The sequence below is a fragment of the Staurois parvus genome, unplaced genomic scaffold, assembly GCF_062004578.1.
Source record: "Staurois parvus isolate SC_StPar_1 unplaced genomic scaffold, SC_StPar_1.0 ptg002820l, whole genome shotgun sequence".
In the NCBI taxonomy this organism is placed as follows: Eukaryota; Metazoa; Chordata; class Amphibia; order Anura; family Ranidae; genus Staurois; species Staurois parvus.
This window is the reverse complement of record NW_028320616.1, coordinates 16,132-41,354: the sequence shown is the minus strand read 5'-3', so window position 1 is coordinate 41,354 and position 25,223 is coordinate 16,132. Positions and strand designations below refer to the sequence as shown.

The 25,223-nt window shown below is 48.0% G+C and overlaps 1 protein-coding gene across 1 annotated transcript in view; it reads right to left on the bottom strand.

The window, feature by feature from the left end:
- Positions 1 to 25,223, bottom strand: part of LOC149429079 (uncharacterized) — a gene marked incomplete at its 5' end in the record, with an annotated part of 41,322 nt that overhangs the window by 818 nt on the left and 15,281 nt on the right. Inside the window, 2 exons of the mRNA XM_089666755.1 lie at positions 8,701 to 8,905; positions 24,814 to 24,974. Coding sequence (XP_089522881.1) covers positions 8,701 to 8,905; positions 24,814 to 24,974 — 366 coding nt within the window. The remainder of the gene's footprint in view (positions 1 to 8,700; positions 8,906 to 24,813; positions 24,975 to 25,223) is intronic.

Here is a 25,223-nt window from a genome sequence, read left to right as displayed (position 1 = left end):
TTTTCAGCCCCTGCGTCGAATTGTTACATGATGACACTGATCAGCCATCTCATTATGACCACCCACCTAATACTGAGTAGGTCCCTCTTTTGCCACCAAAACAGCCCAGTCCAGGCATGGACACCACTAGACCTCTGGAGGTACGCTGCGGGATCCGGCACTAAGTCCTCAGTAGCAGATCTTTCAACTCCTGTAAGTTACATGGACTGCAACGGACTTGTCAATCCAGCACATCCCACAGATCATCGATTGGGTCGAGATCTGGAGAATTTGGAGGTCAAGTCAACTCCTCAAACACATCGTGTATCTCAAACCATTCTTGAATTCATCAGACCAGGCCATCATCTTCCGTGGTCCAGTTCTGATGCTCACCTGCCCATTGTAGGTACTTTTGGCTGTGAACACAGGTCACGATGAGCGCCCTGGCCGGTCTGCGGTCACATGGTCCCACACACAATGTGGGGGGGGGGGGGGGGGCGGTGTTGGCACCCTTTTTAATTAAGAAAAATAAATAAAGCCCCCTTTAAGAAGATGTCTTGAAGAGCACAATCACCCCACCCCAACCCCACAGTAGTATTCTCTGCACCCCCCCAGTGGTGTTCTCTGCCTCCCCATAGTAGTGTCCTCCCCCCCTCCACCTAAATAAGTGTCCTCCCCCCTTCCCCCATTGTAGTGCCCTCTCCTCCCCCCAGAAGTGTCCTCTGCACCCCCTTTTACAGTGGTATCCTCTGCCCCTTTCACATCATCCCCCCCCCAGTAATATACTCTGCCCCCCCAACTGTAGTATTCTCTGCCCCCCCCCCACACACACACACACACACAGTAATGTCCTCTACCCCCTTCCATACTGTAGTGTCTTTTTGTCCTCCCTCCCCACATACGGTAGTGTCCTCTACCTCCCCTACATGGTAATGTCCCTCTGTCCCCCCCCACACACACACACAGCAGTGTCCTCCACCCCCACCTTAGCAGTGTCCTCAGCCTCCCCATGGTAGTGTACTGTGCCCCCCTCCAAAGCAGTGTCCTCCCACCACTGTAGTGCCCTCTGCCCCTTCCATAGCTGTGTCCTCTGCCCCTACCCTTCCCCCATAGTAGTGTCCCCTGCCTTCCACACACGGTGGTGTCCTCTGTCCCCCCCCACACACACACACAGTAGTGTCCACTGCCTCCCCATAGAAGTGCCTGCTGATGAAGAGGGCACACCCATGAAACACGTATGATGAGGCTCTGATGAAGAGAGTGTGCTCTTTAAACACGTACGTATGATGAGGGTCTGATGAAGAGGATGATTCCTCTAAACAGAAGTTAGGATGGGACCTTGACGAAACCCTTGAAACGCATAAGCTGTGATAGGGCTGCGATGAAGAGGGTGTGCCGATGAGACTATGATGAACAATGTGCCCTCATAATGTATACTGGAAGTATCAGTCAGGGGTCAGGCTCGGAAATTAGTAGCTCTAGCAGTAGAGAGGTTCCCACTGACCAGATGGACAAACACATAAGCAGGTCACCCTAGTAGACTATGTTGGCTCACCCGAGGTGCGGGGTCTAAGCACTAACCGGTATTCACCAGAGCTCCCGATGGTAGAAATGGGTTTTGCTGTGGGCTAGTACTGGGTCACGGTCATCAGGAACCCCCCACCAGGAGGTGAGCAAGCTGGTGTCCAGTAGCAGATATAGCAGGTAGGGATCAAACAGAAGCCTAGTCAGTAAACAAGCCAGAGGTCGGTAATGAGTGGTTGCAGGTTGGGCCAAGCATAAGAGTAGTCAAGGAACCAGCAAAAGGTTGATAACAAATGGTTGTGGGGATAAGGGCAGCTGTAGATACGCAAAGGAGCAAGATATTGGCTGGAGGGAGCGCAATAATCTGGAAACAGGAGGTGCAGAGACATGACTTAAATAAGAAGTTCATGAGAGGAGCAAGGAGTTCAAGGTTCACCAGAAACAAACTACAAGGCGAGAATATTGAAGGGATCAGACAGGATGCTGTCAGACATCTCAGGTGGCTCATCAAGAAGAGATCCTGCAGGACGCAGCGAAGGTCATGGGTTCAGATCCTGGTTCTGACAATAAGCTGTGATTGGGCTTTGATGAAGAGGCTGTGCTCTAGAAACACGTGAGCTACGATGGGGCTGTTATGAAGATGGTGTGCCCCTGAAAGCTATGATGGGGTTCTGATGAAGAGGTGCACCTTCAAAATGCATAAACTATGATGGGGCTTTGATGAAGAGGCAGTGGCCTTGAAATGTTTAAGATATGATGCTACTCTGAGGTTGCGCTCATGTTGCCAATTCAGATTCGGCATGTTGGACAACCAAGACTGGTGGTCAGAGACATATTTGGTTTCATTATGTGCAAACTCATCCAGTTTTCTTTTTTTTTAATACATTACTTATATGCAATAAAGTCACAATGAGGGTTTTACACTATGCCGGTGAGCTCTGTTCGGTCTATTTATTAATATAAACTGAACTTCAAAATACTCTCAAATACGGTCTAACAAAACAAGTGTATTAATAATTATTATTTACAACTGCACTTGTAAAGGGTACAGTCTGTTTGTCTTTAGTAAATCAACCCCAATGGCTCGAGCAGAGCACACAGATGTCGGCTCCACCAGAGTACACAGATGTCGGCTCCACCAGAGTACACAGATGTCGGCTCCACCAGAGTACACAGATGTCGGCTCCACCAGAGTACACAGATGTCGGCTCCACCAGAGTACACAGATGTCGGCTCCACCAGAGTGCACAGATGTCGGCTCCACCAGAGTGCTCAGATGTCGGCTCAACCAGAGTACTCAGATGTCGGCTCCATCAATGTACACCGATGTCGGCCCCACCAGAGTACACAGATGTCGGCCCCACCAGAGTACACAGATGTCGGCTCAACCAGAGTACACTGATGTTGGCTCCACCAGAGTACACAGATGTCGGCTCCACCAGAGTACTCAGATATTGGCCCCACCAGAGTACACAGATGTCGGCTCAACCAGAGTACTCAGATATTGGCCCCACCAGAGTACACAGATGTCGGCTCAACCAGAGTACTCAGATATTGGCCCCACCAGAGTGCACAGATGTCGGCTCCTCCAGAGTGCACAGATGTCGGCTCAACCAGAGTACTCAGATATTGGCCCCACCAGAGTACACAGATGTCGGCTCAACCAGAGTACTCAGATATTGGCCCCACCAGAGTGCACAGATGTCGGCTCCTCCAGAGTGCACAGATGTCGGCTCAACCAGAGTACTCAGATATTGGCCCCACCAGAGTACACAGATGTCGGCTCAACCAGAGTACTCAGATATTGGCCCCACCAGAGTACACAGATGTCGGCTCCACCCAAGTGCACAGATGTCGGCTCCACCAGAGTGCACAGATATTGGCCCCACCAGAGTGCACAGATGTCGGCCCCACCAGAGTACACAGATGTCGGCTCCACCAGAGTTCACCGATGTCGGCTCCACCAGAGTTCACCGATGTCGGCTCCACCAGAGTACTCAGATGTCGGCTCCAGCAGCGTTCACCGATGTCGGCTCTACCAGAGTGCTCAGATGTCGGCTCAACCAGAGTACACCGATGTCGGCTCCACCAGAGTGCACAGATGTCGGCTCCATCAGAGTACACAGATGTCGGCTCCACCAGAGTTCACCGATGTCGGCTCCACCAGTGTACACCGTTGTCGGCTCCACCAGAGTACACAGATGTCAGCTCCAGCAGTGTACACCGATGTCGGCTCCACCAGAGTACACCGATGTCGGCTCCACCAGAGTTCACCGATGTCGGCTCCACCAGAGTTCACCGATGTCGGCTCCACCAGAGTTCACCGATGTCGGCTCCACCAGTGTACACAGATGTCAGCCCCACCAGAGTACACAGATGTCGGCTCCACCAGAGTACACAGATGTCGGCTCCACCAGAGTTCACCGATGTCGGCTCCACCAGAGTGCACAGATGTCGGCTCAACCAGAGTACACAGATGTCGGCTCCACCAGAGTTCACCGATGTCGGCTCCACCAGAGTACTCAGATGTCGGCTCCACCAGAGTACACAGATGTCGGCTCCACCAGAGTTCACCGATGTCGGCTCCACCAGAGTACACCGATGTCGGCTCCACCAGAGTTCACCGATGTCGGCTCCACCAGTGTACACAGATGCCAGCCCCACCAGAGTACACAGATGTCGGCTCCACCAGAGTGAACAGATGTCGGCTCAACCAGAGTACTCAGATGTCGGCTCCACTAGAGTTCACCGATGTCGGCTCCACCAGAGTACACCGATGTCGGCTCCACCAGAGTTCACCGATGTCGGCTCCACCAGAGTACTCAGATGTCGGCTCCACCAGTGTACACAGATGCCAGCCCCACCAGAGTACACAGATGTCGGCTCCACCAGAGTACACCGATGTCGGCTCCACCAGAGTTCACCGATGTCGGCTCCACCAGAGTTCACCGATGTCGGCTCCACCAGAGTACACCGATGTCGGCTCCACCAGAGTACACCGATGTCGGCTCCACCAGAGTACACCGATGTCGGCTCCACCAGAGTACACCGATGTCGGCTCCACCAGAGTACACCGATGTCGGCTCCACCAGAGTACTCAGATGTCGGCTCCACCAGAGTACTCAGATGTCGGCTCCACCAGAGTACACCGATGTCGGCTCCACCAGAGTTCACCGATGTCGGCTCCACCAGAGTGCACAGATGTCGGCTCAACCAGAGTACACAGATGTCGGCTCCACCAGAGTTCACCGATGTCGGCTCCACCAGAGTACTCAGATGTCGGCTCCACCAGAGTACACAGATGTCGGCTCCACCAGAGTTCACCGATGTCGGCTCCACCAGAGTACACCGATGTCGGCTCCACCAGAGTTCACCGATGTCGGCTCCACCAGAGTGAACAGATGTCGGCTCAACCAGAGTACTCAGATGTCGGCTCCACTAGAGTTCACCGATGTCGGCTCCACCAGAGTACACCGATGTCGGCTCCACCAGAGTTCACCGATGTCGGCTCCACCAGAGTACTCAGATGTCGGCTCCAGCAGTGTACACCGATGTCGGCCCCACCAGAGTACACAGATGTCGGCTCCACCAGTGTACACAGATGCCAGCCCCACCAGAGTACACAGATGTCGGCTCCACCAGAGTACACCGATGTCGGCTCCACCAGAGTTCACCGATGTCGGCCCCACCAGAGTACACAGATGTCGGCTCCACCAGTGTACACAGATGCCAGCCCCACCAGAGTACACAGATGTCGGCTCCACCAGAGTTCACCGATGTCGGCTCCACCAGAGTTCACCGATGTCGGCTCCACCAGAGTACTCAGATGTCGGCTCCACCAGCGTTCACCGATGTCGGCTCTACCAGAGTGCTCAGATGTCGGCTCAACCAGAGTACACCGATGTCGGCTCCACCAGAGTGCACAGATGTCGGCTCCATCAGAGTACACAGATGTCGGCTCCACCAGAGTTCACCGATGTCGGCTCCACCAGTGTACACCGTTGTCGGCTCCACCAGAGTACACAGATGTCAGCTCCAGCAGTGTACACCGATGTCGGCTCCACCAGAGTACACCGATGTCGGCTCCACCAGAGTTCACCGATGTCGGCTCCACCAGAGTTCACCGATGTCGGCTCCACCAGAGTTCACCGATGTCGGCTCCACCAGTGTACACAGATGTCAGCCCCACCAGAGTACACAGATGTCGGCTCCACCAGAGTACACAGATGTCGGCTCCACCAGAGTTCACCGATGTCGGCTCCACCAGAGTGCACAGATGTCGGCTCAACCAGAGTACACAGATGTCGGCTCCACCAGAGTTCACCGATGTCGGCTCCACCAGAGTACTCAGATGTCGGCTCCACCAGAGTACACAGATGTCGGCTCCACCAGAGTTCACCGATGTCGGCTCCACCAGAGTACACCGATGTCGGCTCCACCAGAGTTCACCGATGTCGGCTCCACCAGAGTGAACAGATGTCGGCTCAACCAGAGTACTCAGATGTCGGCTCCACTAGAGTTCACCGATGTCGGCTCCACCAGAGTACACCGATGTCGGCTCCACCAGAGTTCACCGATGTCGGCTCCACCAGAGTACTCAGATGTCGGCTCCACCAGTGTACACAGATGCCAGCCCCACCAGAGTACACAGATGTCGGCTCCACCAGAGTACACCGATGTCGGCTCCACCAGAGTTCACCGATGTCGGCTCCACCAGAGTTCACCGATGTCGGCTCCACCAGAGTACACCGATGTCGGCTCCACCAGAGTACACCGATGTCGGCTCCACCAGAGTACACCGATGTCGGCTCCACCAGAGTACACCGATGTCGGCTCCACCAGAGTACACCGATGTCGGCTCCACCAGAGTACTCAGATGTCGGCTCCACCAGAGTACTCAGATGTCGGCTCCACCAGAGTACACCGATGTCGGCTCCACCAGAGTTCACCGATGTCGGCTCCACCAGAGTGCACAGATGTCGGCTCAACCAGAGTACACAGATGTCGGCTCCACCAGAGTTCACCGATGTCGGCTCCACCAGAGTACTCAGATGTCGGCTCCACCAGAGTACACAGATGTCGGCTCCACCAGAGTTCACCGATGTCGGCTCCACCAGAGTACACCGATGTCGGCTCCACCAGAGTTCACCGATGTCGGCTCCACCAGAGTGAACAGATGTCGGCTCAACCAGAGTACTCAGATGTCGGCTCCACTAGAGTTCACCGATGTCGGCTCCACCAGAGTACACCGATGTCGGCTCCACCAGAGTTCACCGATGTCGGCTCCACCAGAGTACTCAGATGTCGGCTCCAGCAGTGTACACCGATGTCGGCCCCACCAGAGTACACAGATGTCGGCTCCACCAGTGTACACAGATGCCAGCCCCACCAGAGTACACAGATGTCGGCTCCACCAGAGTACACCGATGTCGGCTCCACCAGAGTTCACCGATGTCGGCTCCACCAGAGTTCACCGATGTCGGCTCCACCAGAGTACACCGATGTCGGCTCCACCAGAGTACACCGATGTCGGCTCCACCAGAGTACACCGATGTCGGCTCCACCAGAGTACACCGATGTCGGCTCCACCAGAGTACACCGATGTCGGCTCCACCAGAGTACACCGATGTCGGCTCCACCAGAGTACACAGATGTCGGCTCCACCAGAGTACTCAGATGTCGGCTCCACCAGAGTACTCAGATGTCGGCTCCACCAGAGTACACCGATGTCGGCTCCACCAGAGTACACCGATGTCGGCTCCACCAGAGTACACCGATGTCGGCTCCACCAGAGTACACCGATGTCGGCTCCACCAGAGTACTCAGATGTCGGCTCCACCAGAGTACACAGATGTCGGCCCCACCAGAGTACTCAGATGTCGGCTCCACCAGAGTACTCAGATGTCGGCTCCACCAGAGTACTCAGATGTCGGCTCCACCAGAGTACACAGATGTCGGCCCCACCAGAGTACACAGATGTCGGCCCCACCAGAGTACACAGATGTCGGCCCCACCAGAGTACACAGATGTCGGCTCCACCAGAGTACACAGATGTCGGCCCCACCAGAGTACACAGATGTCGGCCCCACCAGAGTACACAGATGTCGGCCCCACCAGAGTACACAGATGTCGGCTCCACCAGAGTACTCAGATGTCGGCTCCACCAGAGTACACCGATGTCGGCTCCACCAGAGTACACCGATGTCGGCTCCACCAGAGTACACCGATGTCGGCTCCACCAGAGTACACCGATGTCGGCTCCACCAGAGTACATCGATGTCGGCTCCACCAGAGTACACCGATGTCGGCCCCACCAGAGTACACAGATGTCGGCCCCACCAGAGTACACAGATGTCGGCCCCACCAGAGTACACAGATGTCGGCTCCACCAGAGTACACAGATGTCGGCCCCACCAGAGTACACAGATGTCGGCCCCACCAGAGTACACAGATGTCGGCCCCACCAGAGTACACAGATGTCGGCTCCACCAGAGTACTCAGATGTCGGCTCCACCAGAGTACACCGATGTCGGCTCCACCAGAGTACACCGATGTCGGCTCCACCAGAGTACACCGATGTCGGCTCCACCAGAGTACACCGATGTCGGCTCCACCAGAGTACATCGATGTCGGCTCCACCAGAGTACACCGATGTCGGCTCCACCAGAGTACTCAGATGTCGGCTCCACCAGAGTACACAGATGTCGGCCCCACCAGAGTACACAGATGTCGGCCCCACCAGAGTACACAGATGTCGGCTCCACTATTGTACACACACTTTGGCTTGTTATATGGGATTCGTTGGATTCCATGAATGAATTTATGTAGTTTCTAAAAACCAATTTCTTATCCCTGTAGCCATGACAGCAGTACTCAGCAGTTTGTCTCCAGGACTACCTCCTGCCTATTTGATTGACAAATTGCAGGATTTCCCAGCGATGTCCTTGGGGTTGAAGCACCGAGAGCATTATTCTTGGCTGCGTATTACTACATAATTCTTACTTTTCCTAATTTTGAAAGATTTCACTGAGTGCACTGTAGTTGGCGATTTCAAGATCTGCTCACAGAAGCAGGTGGGAAATGTACTCTACATGGCTGGATTGGGTGAAGATTCAATACCATCTACAGAAACCATAAATGTTGGTGTATCTGTTTTGACCTTTAGAAGGGCCTGGTGTCTGGTGGCCCCATACAGACCTGCTCTGCCTTGGTTTTATGGGTTCCCAGTTGAAGGATCCCCCTCTTGTCAGCACTGTGCCCCTTGCTCCCCACTTGGCTTTGCTCTTGCTGATGGTGATGTTTTGGGTGGAACGTCGGAGAAGAACTCAGTTGATGGACCAGGTCCGACTTGAAGACTTTCCATCGGTTCTCTTCCAAGAAGATCCTACAGAGGTCATTATCGCTGCCATGGAAAAAGTTAGGACAAACTGTTAGAACGCGATCATTTCTCAGTCCACATGCATTCATTGTAAGGTGTCAGCAGACGCAAGATGTCAGACACCAGATCTCTGGGGGGATTGAGACTACTGGAATAAATCCACTGCTCCCCATAGGTGAATTCATGTCAGAAGAGTCTAGAAGCAGCCCCACCTCTCACCTCTATAGCATATACATGGATGACTCGCCATGCCCGGAGCTCCTGTATATTAGATATTTCAGCTGAGAGAGAATCCAGAAGATGGCATTACTCAGGTTCAGTCTCTTCTCTGCCCTTCCTGTTCTGTTCTTGGTACAGCAGAGTAGAAGACAGATAGTCCCTGGACTTGTACCTGAGTTTGATGGACAGTCTCAGGCTGAGACACAATGTCCCCGGAAATGTTCGGAGATTTCTGTAACTGTCAAAGGCGCCATGGGCTGCACCCCACTTCACCATGGCTCCCACCATTCCTTCCACCACCAGTAGAGTGATGGGAAGCTGGCAGAATGATATGGGCGCTGGAAGATCCTCGGCACTTGCTATTAAAGTTAATTTACAAAAAAAGGAAAAAGGTCCTAGGTTTACCTAGGCCATTATTATACCTGGTATATGACACCTAGGCCATTGTTATACCCAGGATACGACACCTAGGCCATTGTTATAACCAGGATACGACACCTAGGCCATTGTTATAACCAGGATACGACACCTAGGCCATTGTTATATCAAGGATACGACACCTAGGCCATTGTTATATCCAGGATACGACACCTAGGCCATTGTTATATCCAGGATACGACACCTAGGCCATTGTTATACCAAGGATACGACACCTAGGCTATTGTTATACCCAGGATACGACACCTAGGCCATTGTTATACCAAGGATACGACACCTAGGCCATTGTTATATCCAGGATACGACACCTAGGCCATTGTTATACCCAGGATACGACACCTAGGCCATTGTTATACCCAGGATACGACACCTAGGCCATTGTTATACCCAGGATACGACACCTAGGCCATTGTTATATCCAGGATACGACACCTAGGCCATTGTTATACCCAGGATACGACACCTAGGCCATTGTTATACCCAGGATACGACACCTAGGCCATTGTTATATCCAGGATACGACACCTAGGCCATTGTTATACCCAGGATACGACACCTAGGCCATTGTTATACCCAGGATACGACACCTAGGCCATTGTTATACCCAGGATACGACACCTATGCCATTGTTATATCCAGGATACGACACCTAGGCCATTGTCATACTCAGGATACGACACCTAGGCCATTGTTATACCCAGGATACGACACCTAGGCCATTGTTATATCCAGGATACGACACCTAGGCCATTGTTATACCCAGGATACGACACCTAGGCCATTGTTATACCCAGGATACGACACCTAGGCCATTGTTATACCAAGGATACGACACCTAGGCCATTGTTATATCCAGCATACGACACCTAGGCCATTGTTATACCCAGGATACGACACCTAGGCCATTGTTATATCCAGTATATGACACCTAGGCCATTGTTATATCCAGGATACAACACCTAGGCCATTGTTATACCCTGGATATGACACCTAGGCCATTGTTATATCCAGGATATGACACCTAGGCCATTGTTATACTCAGGATACGACACCTAGGCCATTGTTATACCCAGGATACGACACCTATGCCATTGTTATACTCAGGATATGACACCTAGGCCATTGTTATATCCAGGATATGACACCTAGGCCATTGTTATACTCAGGATATGACACCTAGGCCATTGTTATACCCAGGATACGACACCTATGCCATTGTTATACTCAGGATATGACACCTAGGCCATTGTTATACTCAGGATACGACACCTAGGCCATTGTTATATCCAGGATACAACACCTAGGCCATTGTTATACTCAGGATACGACACCTAGGCCATTGTTATACCCAGGATACGACACCTATGCCATTGTTATACTCAGGATATGACACCTAGGCCATTGTTATACCCAGGATACGACACCTAGGCCATTGTTATACCCAGGATACGACACCTAGGCCATTGTTATACCAAGGATACGACACCTAGGCCATTGTTATATCCAGCATACGACACCTAGGCCATTGTTATACCCAGGATACGACACCTAGGCCATTGTTATATCCAGTATATGACACCTAGGCCATTGTTATATCCAGGATACAACACCTAGGCCATTGTTATACCCTGGATATGACACCTAGGCCATTGTTATATCCAGGATATGACACCTAGGCCATTGTTATACTCAGGATACGACACCTAGGCCATTGTTATACCCAGGATACGACACCTATGCCATTGTTATACTCAGGATATGACACCTAGGCCATTGTTATACCCAGGATACGACACCTATGCCATTGTTATACTCAGGATATGACACCTAGGCCATTGTTATACTCAGGATACGACACCTAGGCCATTGTTATATCCAGGATACAACACCTAGGCCATTGTTATACTCAGGATACGACACCTAGGCCATTGTTATACTCAGGATATGACACCAACCTAGCTCATTGTTATACCCAGAATATGACAACCACAGTAGGCCATTGTTTTGCACAGGATATGGTATCTAGGCTATTGTTATACCCTGATAGTGACACCTAGGCCTTTTTTATAACCAAAATAAGGCACCTAGGTCATTGTATTACATGGGATTGTTAAACTAGGATGTGACACTAAGGGCATTGTTATACCTGGGATACGACACTCAGGCCATTGTTACACCCAATATATGACAACTAGGCCATATTATTTTACCCAGGATATGGCACCTAGGTCACTGTTTTACGTCCAATATGGCATCTAGGCATTGTTAAATCCTAGATATGGCACCTAGGCCATTGTTATACCTGGGATGCGGTACCTAGGACATTGTTATACCTGGGATGCGGTACCTAGGACATTGTTATACCTGGGATGCGGTACCTAGGACATTGTTATACCTGGGATGCGGTACCTAGGACATTGTTATACCTGGGATGCGGTACCTAGGACATTGTTTTACCTGGGATGCGGTACCTAGGACATTGTTATACCTGGGATGCGGTACCTAGGACATTGTTATACCTGGGATGCGGTACCTAGGACATTGTTATACCTGGGATGCGGTACCTAGGACATTGTTATACCTGGGATGCGGTACCTAGGACATTGTTATACCTGGGATGGGGTACCTAGGACATTGTTATACCTGAGATGCGGTACCTAGGACATTGTTATACCTGGGATGCGGTACCTAGGACATTGTTATACCTGGGATGCGGTACCTAGGACATTGTTATACCTGGGATGCGGTACCTAGGACATTGTTATACCTGGGATGCGGTACCTAGGACATTGTTATACCTGGGATGCGGTACCTAGGACATTGTTATACCTGGGATGCGGTACCTAGGACATTGTTATACCTGGGATGCGGTACCTAGGACATTGTTTTACCTGGGATGCGGTACCTAGGACATTGTTATACCTGGGATGCGGTACCTAGGACATTGTTATACCTGGGATGCGGTACCTAGGACATTGTTATACCTGGGATGGGGTACCTAGGACATTGTTATACCTGGGATGTGGCACTAAGGCCACTGTTATACCCTGGATACTGCATCTTGGTCACTGTTATATCTGTGGTACGGTGCCTACGTCATTATTATACCCAGGAATTGGACCAAGGCCATTGTTATACCTGGGATACAGCTTATTGGTCATTGTTACACCCGGGATATGGCACCTACATCATTGGTATACCAGGAACACGGCACCTACATCATTGTTATACCAAGGACATGGCACCAAGGCCTTTGTTATACCCAGGATATGGCACCTAGGTCGTTGTTTTACCCTGGATACAGAACCTAGGTCATTGTTTTTCCCAGGATATGGCACCTAGGTCATTGTTTTACCCTGGATACAGCACCTAGGTCATTGTTTTTCCCAGGATATGGTACCCAGGTCATTGTTATACCTGGGATACAGCTTATTGGTCATTGTTATACCTGGGATATGGCACCTAGGTCATTGTTATACCAAGGATACGACACCTAGGCCATTGTTATATCCAGGATACGACACCTAGGCCATTGTTATACCCAGGATACGACACCTAGGCCATTGTTATACCAAGGATACGACACCTAGGCCATTGTTATATCCAGGATACGACACCTAGGCCATTGTTATACCCAGGATACGACACCTAGGCCATTGTTATATCCAGGATACGACACCTAGGCCATTGTTATACCCAGGATACGACACCTAGGCCATTGTTATACCCAGGATACGACACCTAGGCCATTGTTATACCCAGGATACGACACCTAGGCCATTGTTATAACCAGGATATGACACCTAGGCCATTGTTATACCCAGGATACGACACCTATGCCATTGTTATACTCAGGATATGACACCTAGGCCATTGTTATACCCAGGATACGACACCTAGGCCATTGTTATATCCAGGATACGACACCTAGGCCATTGTTATACCCAGGATACGACACCTAGGCCATTGTTATACCCAGGATACGACACCTAGGCCATTGTTATACCAAGGATACGACACCTAGGCCATTGTTATATCCAGCATACGACACCTAGGCCATTGTTATACCCAGGATACGACACCTAGGCCATTGTTATATCCAGGATATGACACCTAGGCCATTGTTATATCCAGGATACAACACGTAGGCCATTGTTATACCCAGGATATGACACCTAGGCCATTGTTATATCCAGGATATGACACCTAGGCCATTGTTATACTCAGGATACGACACCTAGGCCATTGTTATACCCAGGATACGACACCTATGCCATTGTTATACTCAGGATATGACACCTAGGCCATTGTTATATCCAGGATATGACACCTAGGCCATTGTTATACTCAGGATATGACACCTAGGCCATTGTTATACCCAGGATACGACACCTATGCCATTGTTATACTCAGGATATGACACCTAGGCCATTGTTATACTCAGGATACGACACCTAGGCCATTGTTATATCCAGGATACAACACCTAGGCCATTGTTATACTCAGGATACGACACCTAGGCCATTGTTATACTCAGGATATGACACCAACCTAGCTCATTGTTATACCCAGAATATGACAACCACAGTAGGCCATTGTTTTGCACAGGATATGGTAGCTAGGCTATTGTTATACCCTGAATATGACACCTAGGCCTTTTTTATAACCAAAATAAGGCACCTAGGTCATTGTATTACATGGGATTGTTAAACTAGGATGTGACACTAAGGGCATTGTTATACCTGGGATACGACACTCAGGCCATTGTTACACCCAATATATGACAACTAGGCCATATTATTTTACCCAGGATATGGCACCTAGGTCACTGTTTTACGTCCAATATGGCATCTAGGCATTGTTAAATCCTAGATATGGCACCTAGGCCATTGTTATACCTGGGATGCGGTACCTAGGCCATTGTTATACCTGGGATGCGGTACCTAGGCCATTGTTATACCTGGGATGCGGTACCTAGGCCATTGTTATACCTGGGATGCGGTACCTAGGACATTGTTATACCTGGGATGCGGTACCTAGGACATTGTTATACCTGGGATGCGGTACCTAGGACATTGTTATACCTGGGATGGGGTACCTAGGACATTGTTATACCTGGGATGCGGTACCTAGGACATTGTTATACCTGGGATGCGGTACCTAGGACATTGTTATACCTGGGATGCGGTACCTAGGACATTGTTATACCTGGGATGCGGTACCTAGGACATTGTTATACCTGGGATGCGGTACCTAGGACATTGTTATACCTGGGATGCGGTACCTAGGACTTTGTTTTACCTGGGATGCGGTACCTAGGACATTGTTATACCTGGGATGCGGTACCTAGGACATTGTTATACCTGGGATGCGGTACCTAGGACATTGTTATACCTGGGATGCGGTACCTAGGACATTGTTTTACCTGGGATGCGGTACCTAGGACATTGTTATACCTGGGATGCGGTACCTAGGACATTGTTATACCTGGGATGCGGTACCTAGGACATTGTTATACCTGGGATGCGGTACCTAGGACATTGTTATACCTGGGATGCGGTACCTAGGACATTGTTATACCTGGGATGCGGTACCTAGGACATTGTTATACCTGGGATGCGGTACCTAGGACATTGCTATACCTGGGATGCGGTACCTAGGACATTGTTATACCTGGGATGGGGTACCTAGGACATTGTTATACCTGGGATGCGGTACCTAGGACATTGTTATACCTGGGATGCGGTACCTAGGACATTGTTATACCTGGGATGGGGTACCTAGGACATTGTTATACCTGGGATGTGGCACTAAGGCCACTGTTATACCCTGGATACTGCATCTTGGTCACTGTTATATCTGTGGTACGGTGCCTACGTCATTATTATACCCAGGAATTGGACCAAGGCCATTGTTATACCTGGGATACAGCTTATTGGTCATTGTTACACCCGGGATATGGCACCTACATCATTGGTATACCAGGAACACGGCACCTACATCATTGTTATACCAAGGACATGGCACCAAGGCCTTTGTTATACCCAGGATATGGCACCTAGGTCGTTGTTTTACCCTGGATACAGAACCTAGGTCATTGTTTTTCCCAGGATATGGCACCTAGGTCATTGTTTTACCCTGGATACAGCACCTAGGTCATTGTTTTTCCCAGGATATGGTACCCAGGTCATTGTTATACCTGGGATACAGCTTATTGGTCATTGTTATACCTGGGATATGGCACCTAGGTCATTGTTATACCAAGGATACAGTACCAAAGCCGGGATATGACAGCTAGGTCATTGTTATACCTGGGATACAGCTTATTGGTCATTATTAAACCCAGGATATGGTACCAAGGCCATTGTTATACCAAGGACATGGCACCTAGGTCATTTTTTTCCCCAGGATATGGCACCCAGGTCATTGTTATACCTGGGATACAGCTTATTGGTCATTGTTATACCTGGGATACAGCTTATTGGTCATTGTTATACCTGGGATATGGCACCTAGGTCATTGTTATACCCAGGATACACACCTAAGCCATTGGTATACCCAGGATATGGCACCCAGGTCATTGGTATACCTGGGATACAGCTTATTGGTCATTGTTAAACCCAGGATATGGTACCAAGGCCTTTGTTATAAAAAGGATAAAGCACCTAGGTCATTGTTTTTCCCAGGATACAGCACGTAAGCCATTGTTATATCCAGGATATAGCACCTAGGCATTAGGAGCATACGTCCGTCTCATGCTCCTACCTCTGTCCCCACTGTCAGCTACACTCAAGGGTACTTGCACCCTTGTTGCCAGGCAACAAGGAAAGTGCCCACTCCGGGCCGATTGTCTAGAGGTGGCGGGCCCGTGCTGGGTGTCCTCATTGCTATGCAGGGGGTCGTTCTGCTAGCCTAGTCTTCCCTCTCACTCTGATTGGCCAGCAGCCATATGCCCTTGGCTCTGGCTTCCCTGCCCTGATTGGATGCACTCCTCTGGTGCATTATTTAAGCAACACAAGCCCAGGGCTCTGGCCTAGTGATAGGGGCTGAACTAAACCTGTCCCTGCATTCCATTACTGCTACTGCCTCTCATCTGACCATCCTAAAAACTACAGGCACCCTCCAACAGGTCATTGTTATACCCAAGGTACCTCACGTAGGCCATTTTATATGCACGGGATATAGCACCTAGGCCATTGTAATATCTGTAGAAGGCTCCTAGGTCATTGTTATCCCTGGGACACACCAGCCTAGACCTTGAGGTCATCACAGAGGACAAGAGGGCACTCTTTACGTCTGGAGGAAAAGAAATGTAATCTCCAAACATGGAAAGGTTTCTTCACAGTAAGAGCTGTGAGAATGTGGAATAGACTCCCTCCAGAGTTGGTTGTGGCCAGCTCAGTGGATTGCTGTAGGAAAGTCCTGGATTCTTTCTTGGATACACAGAATATAACTGGATAGAACATTTATAGGGAAAGGTGATCCAGGGAATATCTGATTGCCTCTCGGGGGATCAGGAAGGAATTTTTTCCCCTGCAGGAGCAAATTGGATCGTTCTTGCTGGGTTTTTTGCCTTCCTCTGGATCAACTGTGGGTGTAGGATTATAACTTTTTTTTCTATGGTTGAACTGGATGGACTTTTGGCTTTTTTTCAGCCAGACTAACTATGTTACCACCGAGACAGAGAACCTCAGCCATTTATACCTAGAATATGGCACTCAAGACATTTTTATACCTGGGTTATGGCACCTTGGCCATGGTTATACATGGGATATTGCACCTTGGCCATTGTTATACATGGGATATTGCACCTTGGCCATTGTTATACATGGGATATGGCACCTTGGCCATGGTTATACATGGGATATGACACCTTGGCCATTGTTATACATGGGATATGACACCTTGGCCATTGTTATACATGGAATATGACACCTTGGCCATTGTTATACATGGAATATGACACCTTGGCCATTGTTATACATGGGATATGACACCTTGGCCATTGTTATACATGGGATATTGCACCTTGGCCATTGTTATACATGGGATATGGCACCTTGGCCATGGTTATACATGGGATATGACACCTTGGCCATTGTTATACATGGGATATGACACCTTGGCCATTGTTATACATGGAATATGACACCTTGGCCATTGTTATACATGGAATATGACACCTTGGCCATTGTTATACACAGGATATGGCACCTTGGCCATTGTTATACATGGGATATGACACCTTGGCCATTGTTATACATGGGATATTGCACCTTGGCCATTGTTATACATGGGATATGGCACCTTGGCCATGGTTATACATGGGATATGACACCTTGGCCATTGTTATACATGGGATATGGCACCTTGGCCATTGCTATAACCAGGATATGGCACCTTGGCCATTGTTATACATGGGATATGGCACCTTGGCCATTGTTATACATGGGATATGACACCTTGGCCATTGTTATAACTGGATGGCCTTTTGTCTTTTTTTCAGCCAGACTAACTATGTAACTATGTTACCACCAAGACAGAGAACCTCAGCCATTTATACCTAGAATATGGCACTCAAGACATTTTTATACCTGGGTTATGGCACCTAGGATATTGTTATACATGGGATATGACACTTTGGCCATTGTTATACATGGGATATGACACCTTGGCCATTGTTATAACCAGGATATGACACCTTGGCCATTGTTATACATGGAATATGGCACCTTGGCCATTGTTATACATGGGATATGGCACCTTGGCCATTGTTATAACCAGGATATGGCACATTGGCCATTGTTATAACCAGGATATGACACCTTGGCCATTGTTATACATGGAATATGACACCTTGGCCATTGTTATACAGGGGATATGACACCTTGGCCATTGTTATACAGGGGATATGACACCTTGGCCATTGTTATACATGGGATATGACACCTTGACCATTGCTATACATGGGATATGACACCTTGGCCATTGTTATAACCAGGATATGGCACCTTGGCCATTGTTATACATGGGATATGACACCTTGGCCATCGTTATAACCAGGATATGGCACCTTGGCCGTTGTTATACATGGGATATGACACCTTGGCCATTGTTATAACCAGGATATAGCACCTTGGCCATTGTTATACATGGGATATGGCACCTTGGCCATTGTTATACATGGGATATGGCACCTTGGCCATTGTTATACATTGGATATGACACCTTGGCCATCGTTATAACCAGGATATGGCACCTTGGCCATTGTTATACATGGAATATGACACCTTGGCCATTGTTATACATGGAATATGACACCTTGGCCATTGTTATACATGGGATATGACACCTTTACCATTGCTATACATGGGATATGACACCTTGGCCATTGTTATAACCAGGATATGGCACCTTGGCCATTGTTATACATGGGATATGGCACCTTGGCCATTGTTATACATTGGATATGAAACCTTGGCCATCGTTATAACCAGGATATGGCACCTTGGCCATTGTTATACATGGGATATGACACCTTGGCCCTTGTTATAACCAGGATATGGCACCTTGGCCATTGTTAGACATGGAATATGACACCTTGGCCATTGTTATACAGGGGATATGACACCTTGGCCATTGTTATAATCAGGATATGACACCTTGGCCATTGTTATACATAGGATATGACACCTTGACCATTGCTATACATGGGATATGACACCTTGGCCATTGTTATAACCAGGATATGGCACCTTGGCCATTGTTATACATGGGATATGACACCTTGGCCATTGCTATAACCAGGATATGGCACCTTGGCCATTGTTAGACATGGAATATGACACCTTGGCCATTGTTATACATGGGATATGACACCTTGGCCATCCTTATAATCAGGATATGGCACCTTGGCCATTGTTATATATGGGATATGACACCTTGGCCATTGTTATACATGGGATATGACACCTTGGCCATTGTTATACCCAGGATATGGCACCTTGGCCATTGTTATACATGGAATATGACAGCTTGGCTATTGTTATACATGGGATATGACACCTTGGCCATCCTTATAATCAGGATATGGCACCTTGGCCATTGTTATACATAGGATATGACACCTTGACCATTGCTATACATGGGATATGACACCTTGGCCATTGTTATAACCAGGATATGGCACCTTGGCCATTGTTATACAGTCATGGCCGAAATTGTTGGCACCCTTGATATTTTTCCTGAAAATCAAGTATTTCACACAAAAAAGGTATTGCATTAACACATGTTTTGCTATACACATGTTTATTCCCTTTGTATGTATTGGAACAAATATAAAACAGAGGCAGAAAAGCAAATATGACATAATGTCACACAAAACCCCAAAAATGGGCTGGACAAAAGTATTGGCACCCTTAACTTAATATTTGGTTGCACACCCTTTGGAAAACATAACTGAAATCAGTCGCTTCCTATAACCATCAATAAGCTTCTGACACCTCTCACCCGGAATTTTGGACCACTCTTCCTTTGCAAACAGCTCCAGGTCTCTCTTATTGGAAGGACACCTTTTCCCAACAGCAATTTTAAGATCTCTCCACAGGTGTTCAATGGGATTTAGATCTGGGCTCATTGCTGGCCACTTCAGAACTCTCCAGCGCTTCTTTGCCATCCATTTCTGAGTGCTTTTTGACGTATGTTTGGGGTCATTGTCCTGCTGGAAGACCCAGGATCTTGGACGCAAACCCAGCTTTCTGACACTGGGCCCTACAGTGCGACCCAAAATCCTTTGGTAATCCTCAGATTTCATGATGCCTTGCACACAGTCAAGGCACCCAGTGCCAGAGGCAGCAAAACAACCCCAAAACATCATTGAACCTCCACCATATTTTACCGTAGGTACTGTGTTTTGTTCTTTGTAGGCCTCATTCCGTTTTCGGTAAACAGTAGAATGATGTGCTTTACCGAAAAGCTCTATCTTGGTCTCATCTGTCCACAAGACGTTTTCCCAGAAGGCTTTTGGCTTACTCAAGTACATTTTGGCAAACTGTAGTCTTGCTTTTTTATGTCTCTGTGTCAGCAGTGGGGTCCTCCTGGGTCTCCTGCCATAGCGTTTCATTTCATTTAAATGTCGACGGATAGTTCGCGCTGACACTGATGCTCCCTGAGCCTGCAGGACAGCTTGAATGTCTTTGGAACATGTTTGGGGCTGCTTATCCACCATCCGGACTATTCTGCGTTGCAATCTTTCATCAATTTTCCTCATCCGTCCACGACCAGGGAGATTAGCTACAGTGCCATGGGTTGCAAACTTCTTGATAATGTTGCGCACTGTGGACAAAGGCAAATCTAGTTCTCTGGAGATGGACTTGTAACCTTGAGATTGTTGATATTTTGCCACAATTTTGGTTCTCAGGTCCTCAGACAGTTCTCGTCTCCTCTTTCTGTTGTCCATGCTTAGTGTGGCACAGACAGACACACAATGCAAAGGTTAAGTGAACGTCTCTCCTTTTTATCTGCTTTCAGGTGTGATTTCTATATTGCCCACACCTGTTACTTGCCCCAGGTGAGTTTACAGGAGCATCACATGCTTGTAACATTCTTATTTATCCGCAGTTGTGAAAGGGTGCCAATACTTTTGTCCAGCCCATTTTTGGAGGTTTGTGTGACATTATGTCGAATTTGCTTTCTTTCCTCCCTTTTTTTGTTTTGTCCCAATACACACAAAGGGAATAAACATGTGTATAGCAAAACATGTGTTAATGCAATACGTTTCGTGAGAAATACATGATTTCCTGGAGAAATATCAAGGGTGCCAACAATTTCGGCCATGACTGTACATGGGATATGACACCTTGGCCATTGCTTTAACCAGGATATGGCACCTTGGCCATTGTTAGACATGGAATATGACACCTTGGTCATTGTTATACATGGGATTTAACACCTTGGCCATTGTTATACATGGGATATGGCACCTTGGCCATTGTTTTAACCAGGATATGGCACCTTGGCCATTGTTATAACCAGGATATGGCACCTTGGCCATTGTTATATATGGGATATGACACCTTGGCCATTGTTATACATGGTATATGACACCTTGGCCATTGTTATACCCAGGATATGGCACCTTGGCCATTGTTATACATGGGATATGACACCTTGGCCATTGTTATAACCAGGATATGGCACCTTGGCCATTGTTATACATGGGATATGACACCTTGGCCATTGCTATAACCAGGATATGGCACCTTGGCCATTGTTAGACATGGAATATGACACCTTGGTCATTGTTATACATGGGATATAACACCTTGGCCATTGTTATACATGGGATATGGCACCTTGGCCATTGTTATAACCAGGATATGGCACCTTGGCCATTGTTATAACCAGGATATGGCACCTTGCCCATTGTTATATATGGGATATGACACCTTGGCCATTGTTATACATGGGATATGACACCTTGGCCATTGTTATACCCAGGATATGGCACCGTGACCATTGTTATACATGGGATATGACACCTTGGCCATTGTTATACCCAGGATATGGCACCTTGGCCATTGTTATACATGGAATATGACACCTTGGCCATTGCTATAACCAGGATATGGCACCTTGGCCATTGTTAGACATGGTATATGACACCTTGGCTATTGTTATACATGGAATATGACACCTTGGCCATTGTTATACATGGGATATGACACCTTGACCATTGCTATACATGGGATATGAAACCTTGGCCATTGTTATAACCAGGATATGGCACCTTGGCCATTGTTATACATGGGATATGACACCTTGGCCATTGTTATACATGGGATATGACACCTTGGCCATTGCTATAACCAGGATATGGTACCTTGGTTGTTGATATACCTGGGATATGACACCTTGGCCATTGTTATAACTGGATGGCCTTTTGTCTTTTTTTCAGTCAGACTAACTATGTAACTATGTTACCACCAAGACAGAGAACCTCAGCCATTTATACCTAGAATATGGCACTCAAGACATTTTTATACCTGGGTTATGGCACCTAGGATATTGTTATACATGGGATATGACACTTTGGCCATTGTTATACATGGAATATGGCACCTTGGCCATTGTTATACATGGGATATGGCACCTTGGTCATTGTTATAACCAGGATATGACACCTTGGCCATTGTTATACATGGAATATGGCACCTTGGCCATTGTTATACATGGGATATGGCACCTTGGCCATTGTTATAACCAGGATATGGCACATTGGCCATTGTTAGACATGGAATATGACACCTTGGCCATTGTTATACAGGGGATATGACACCTTGGCCATTGTTATACAGGGGATATGACACCTTGGCCATTGTTATACATGGGATATGACACCTTGACCATTGCTATACATGGGATATGACACCTTGGCCATTGTTATAACCAGGATATGGCACCTTGGCCATTGTTATACATGGGATATGACACCTTGGCCATCGTTATAACCAGGATATGGCACCTTGGCCATTGTTATACATGGGATATGACACCTTGGCCATTGTTATAATCAGGATATAGCACCTTGGCCATTGTTATACATGGGATATGGCACCTTGGCCATTGTTATACATGGGATATGGCACCTTGGCCATTGTTATACATTGGATATGACACCTTGGCCATCGTTATAACCAGGATATGGCACCTTGGCCATTGTTATACATGGAATATGACACCTTGGCCATTGTTATACAGGGGATATGACACCTTGGCCATTGTTATACATGGAATATGACACCTTGGCCATTGTTATACATGGGATATGACACCTTTACCATTGCTATACATGGGATATGGCACCTTGGCCATTGTTATAACCAGGATATGGCACCTTGGCCATTGTTATACATGGGATATGGCACCTTGGCCATTGTTATACATTGGATATGAAACCTTGGCCATCGTTATAACCAGGATATGGCACCTTGGCCATTGTTATACATGGGATATGACACCTTGGCCCTTGTTATAACCAGGATATGGCACCTTGGCCATTGTTAGACATGGAATATGACACCTTGGCCATTGTTATACATGGGATATGACACCTTGCCCATTGTTATACATGGAATATGACACCTTGGCCATTGTTATACATGGGATATGACACCTTGGCCATTGTTATAATCAGGATATGACACCTTGGCCATTGTTATACATAGGATATGACACCTTGACCATTGCTATACATGGGATATGACACCTTGGCCATTGTTATAACCAGGATATGGCACCTTGGCCATTGTTATACATGGGATATGACACCTTGGCCATTGCTATAACCAGGATATGGCACCTTGGCCATTGTTAGACATGGAATATGACACCTTGGCCATTGTTATACATGGGATATGACACCTTGGCCATCCTTATAATCAGGATATGGAACCTTGGCCATTGTTATATATGGGATATGACACCTTGGCCATTGTTATACATGGGATATGACACCTTGGCCATTGTTATACCCAGGATATGGCACCTTGGCCATTGTTATACATGGAATATGACAGCTTGGCTATTGTTATACATGGGATATGACACCTTGGCCATTGCTTTAACCAGGATATGGCACCTTGGCCATTGTTAGACATGGAATATGACACCTTGGTCATTGTTATACATGGGATATGGCACCTTGGCCATTGTTTTAACCAGGATATGGCACCTTGGCCATTGTTATAACCAGGATATGGCACCTTGGCCATTGTTATATATGGGATATGACACCTTGGCCATTGTTATACATGGTATATGACACCTTGGCCATTGTTATACCCAGGATATGGCACCTTGGCCATTGTTATACATGGGATATGACACCTTGGCCATTGCTATAACCAGGATATGGCACCTTGGCCATTGCTATACATGGGATATGACACCTTGGCCATTGTTATAACCAGGATATGGCACCTTGGCCATTGTTAGACATGGAATATGACACCTTGGTCATTGTTATACATGGGATATAACACCTTGGCCATTGTTATACATGGGATATGGCACCTTGGCCATTGTTATAACCAGGATATGGCACCTTGGCCATTGTTATATATGGGATATGACACCTTGGCCATTGTTATACATGGGATATGGTACCTTGGTTGTTGATATACCTGGGATATGACACCTTGGCCATTGTTATACATGCGATATGACACCTTGGCCATTGCTATAACCAGGATATGGCACCTTGGGTGTTGACATACCTGGGATATGCTATATTTCTCTCCTTCAGCTTTTTCAGGGTGGCGAGATCAGCTAGTTCTGAGAACTTGTCCAGCTTGATCCGAATAACCTCTGCCCCCTGGCTGACGATTACCATGGAGCGCGGGTCCCTCTGCTTGGATATGGGGAGGAAGCTCAGATCCTGGGGAAAAAAAAAAAAGGCTTTGATGTGTATATTGCAGAGCAAAAAGCAAAAGACTGGGTGCAGGACCCATAGCAGCCAATTCATCTCCAGGAAGGAGAAATCACTATCGGATATCACCCTCTGCTTGCAGCATCCGAATCCTTGAACTGTTATTGAAAGTTATTGGCGAGACCCGCCAGTTCTCGTTATAGGTGGAGCACGAAAGTGATCGGGTGACTCTACCGCCACCTAGGTCTCTTTGGCAGT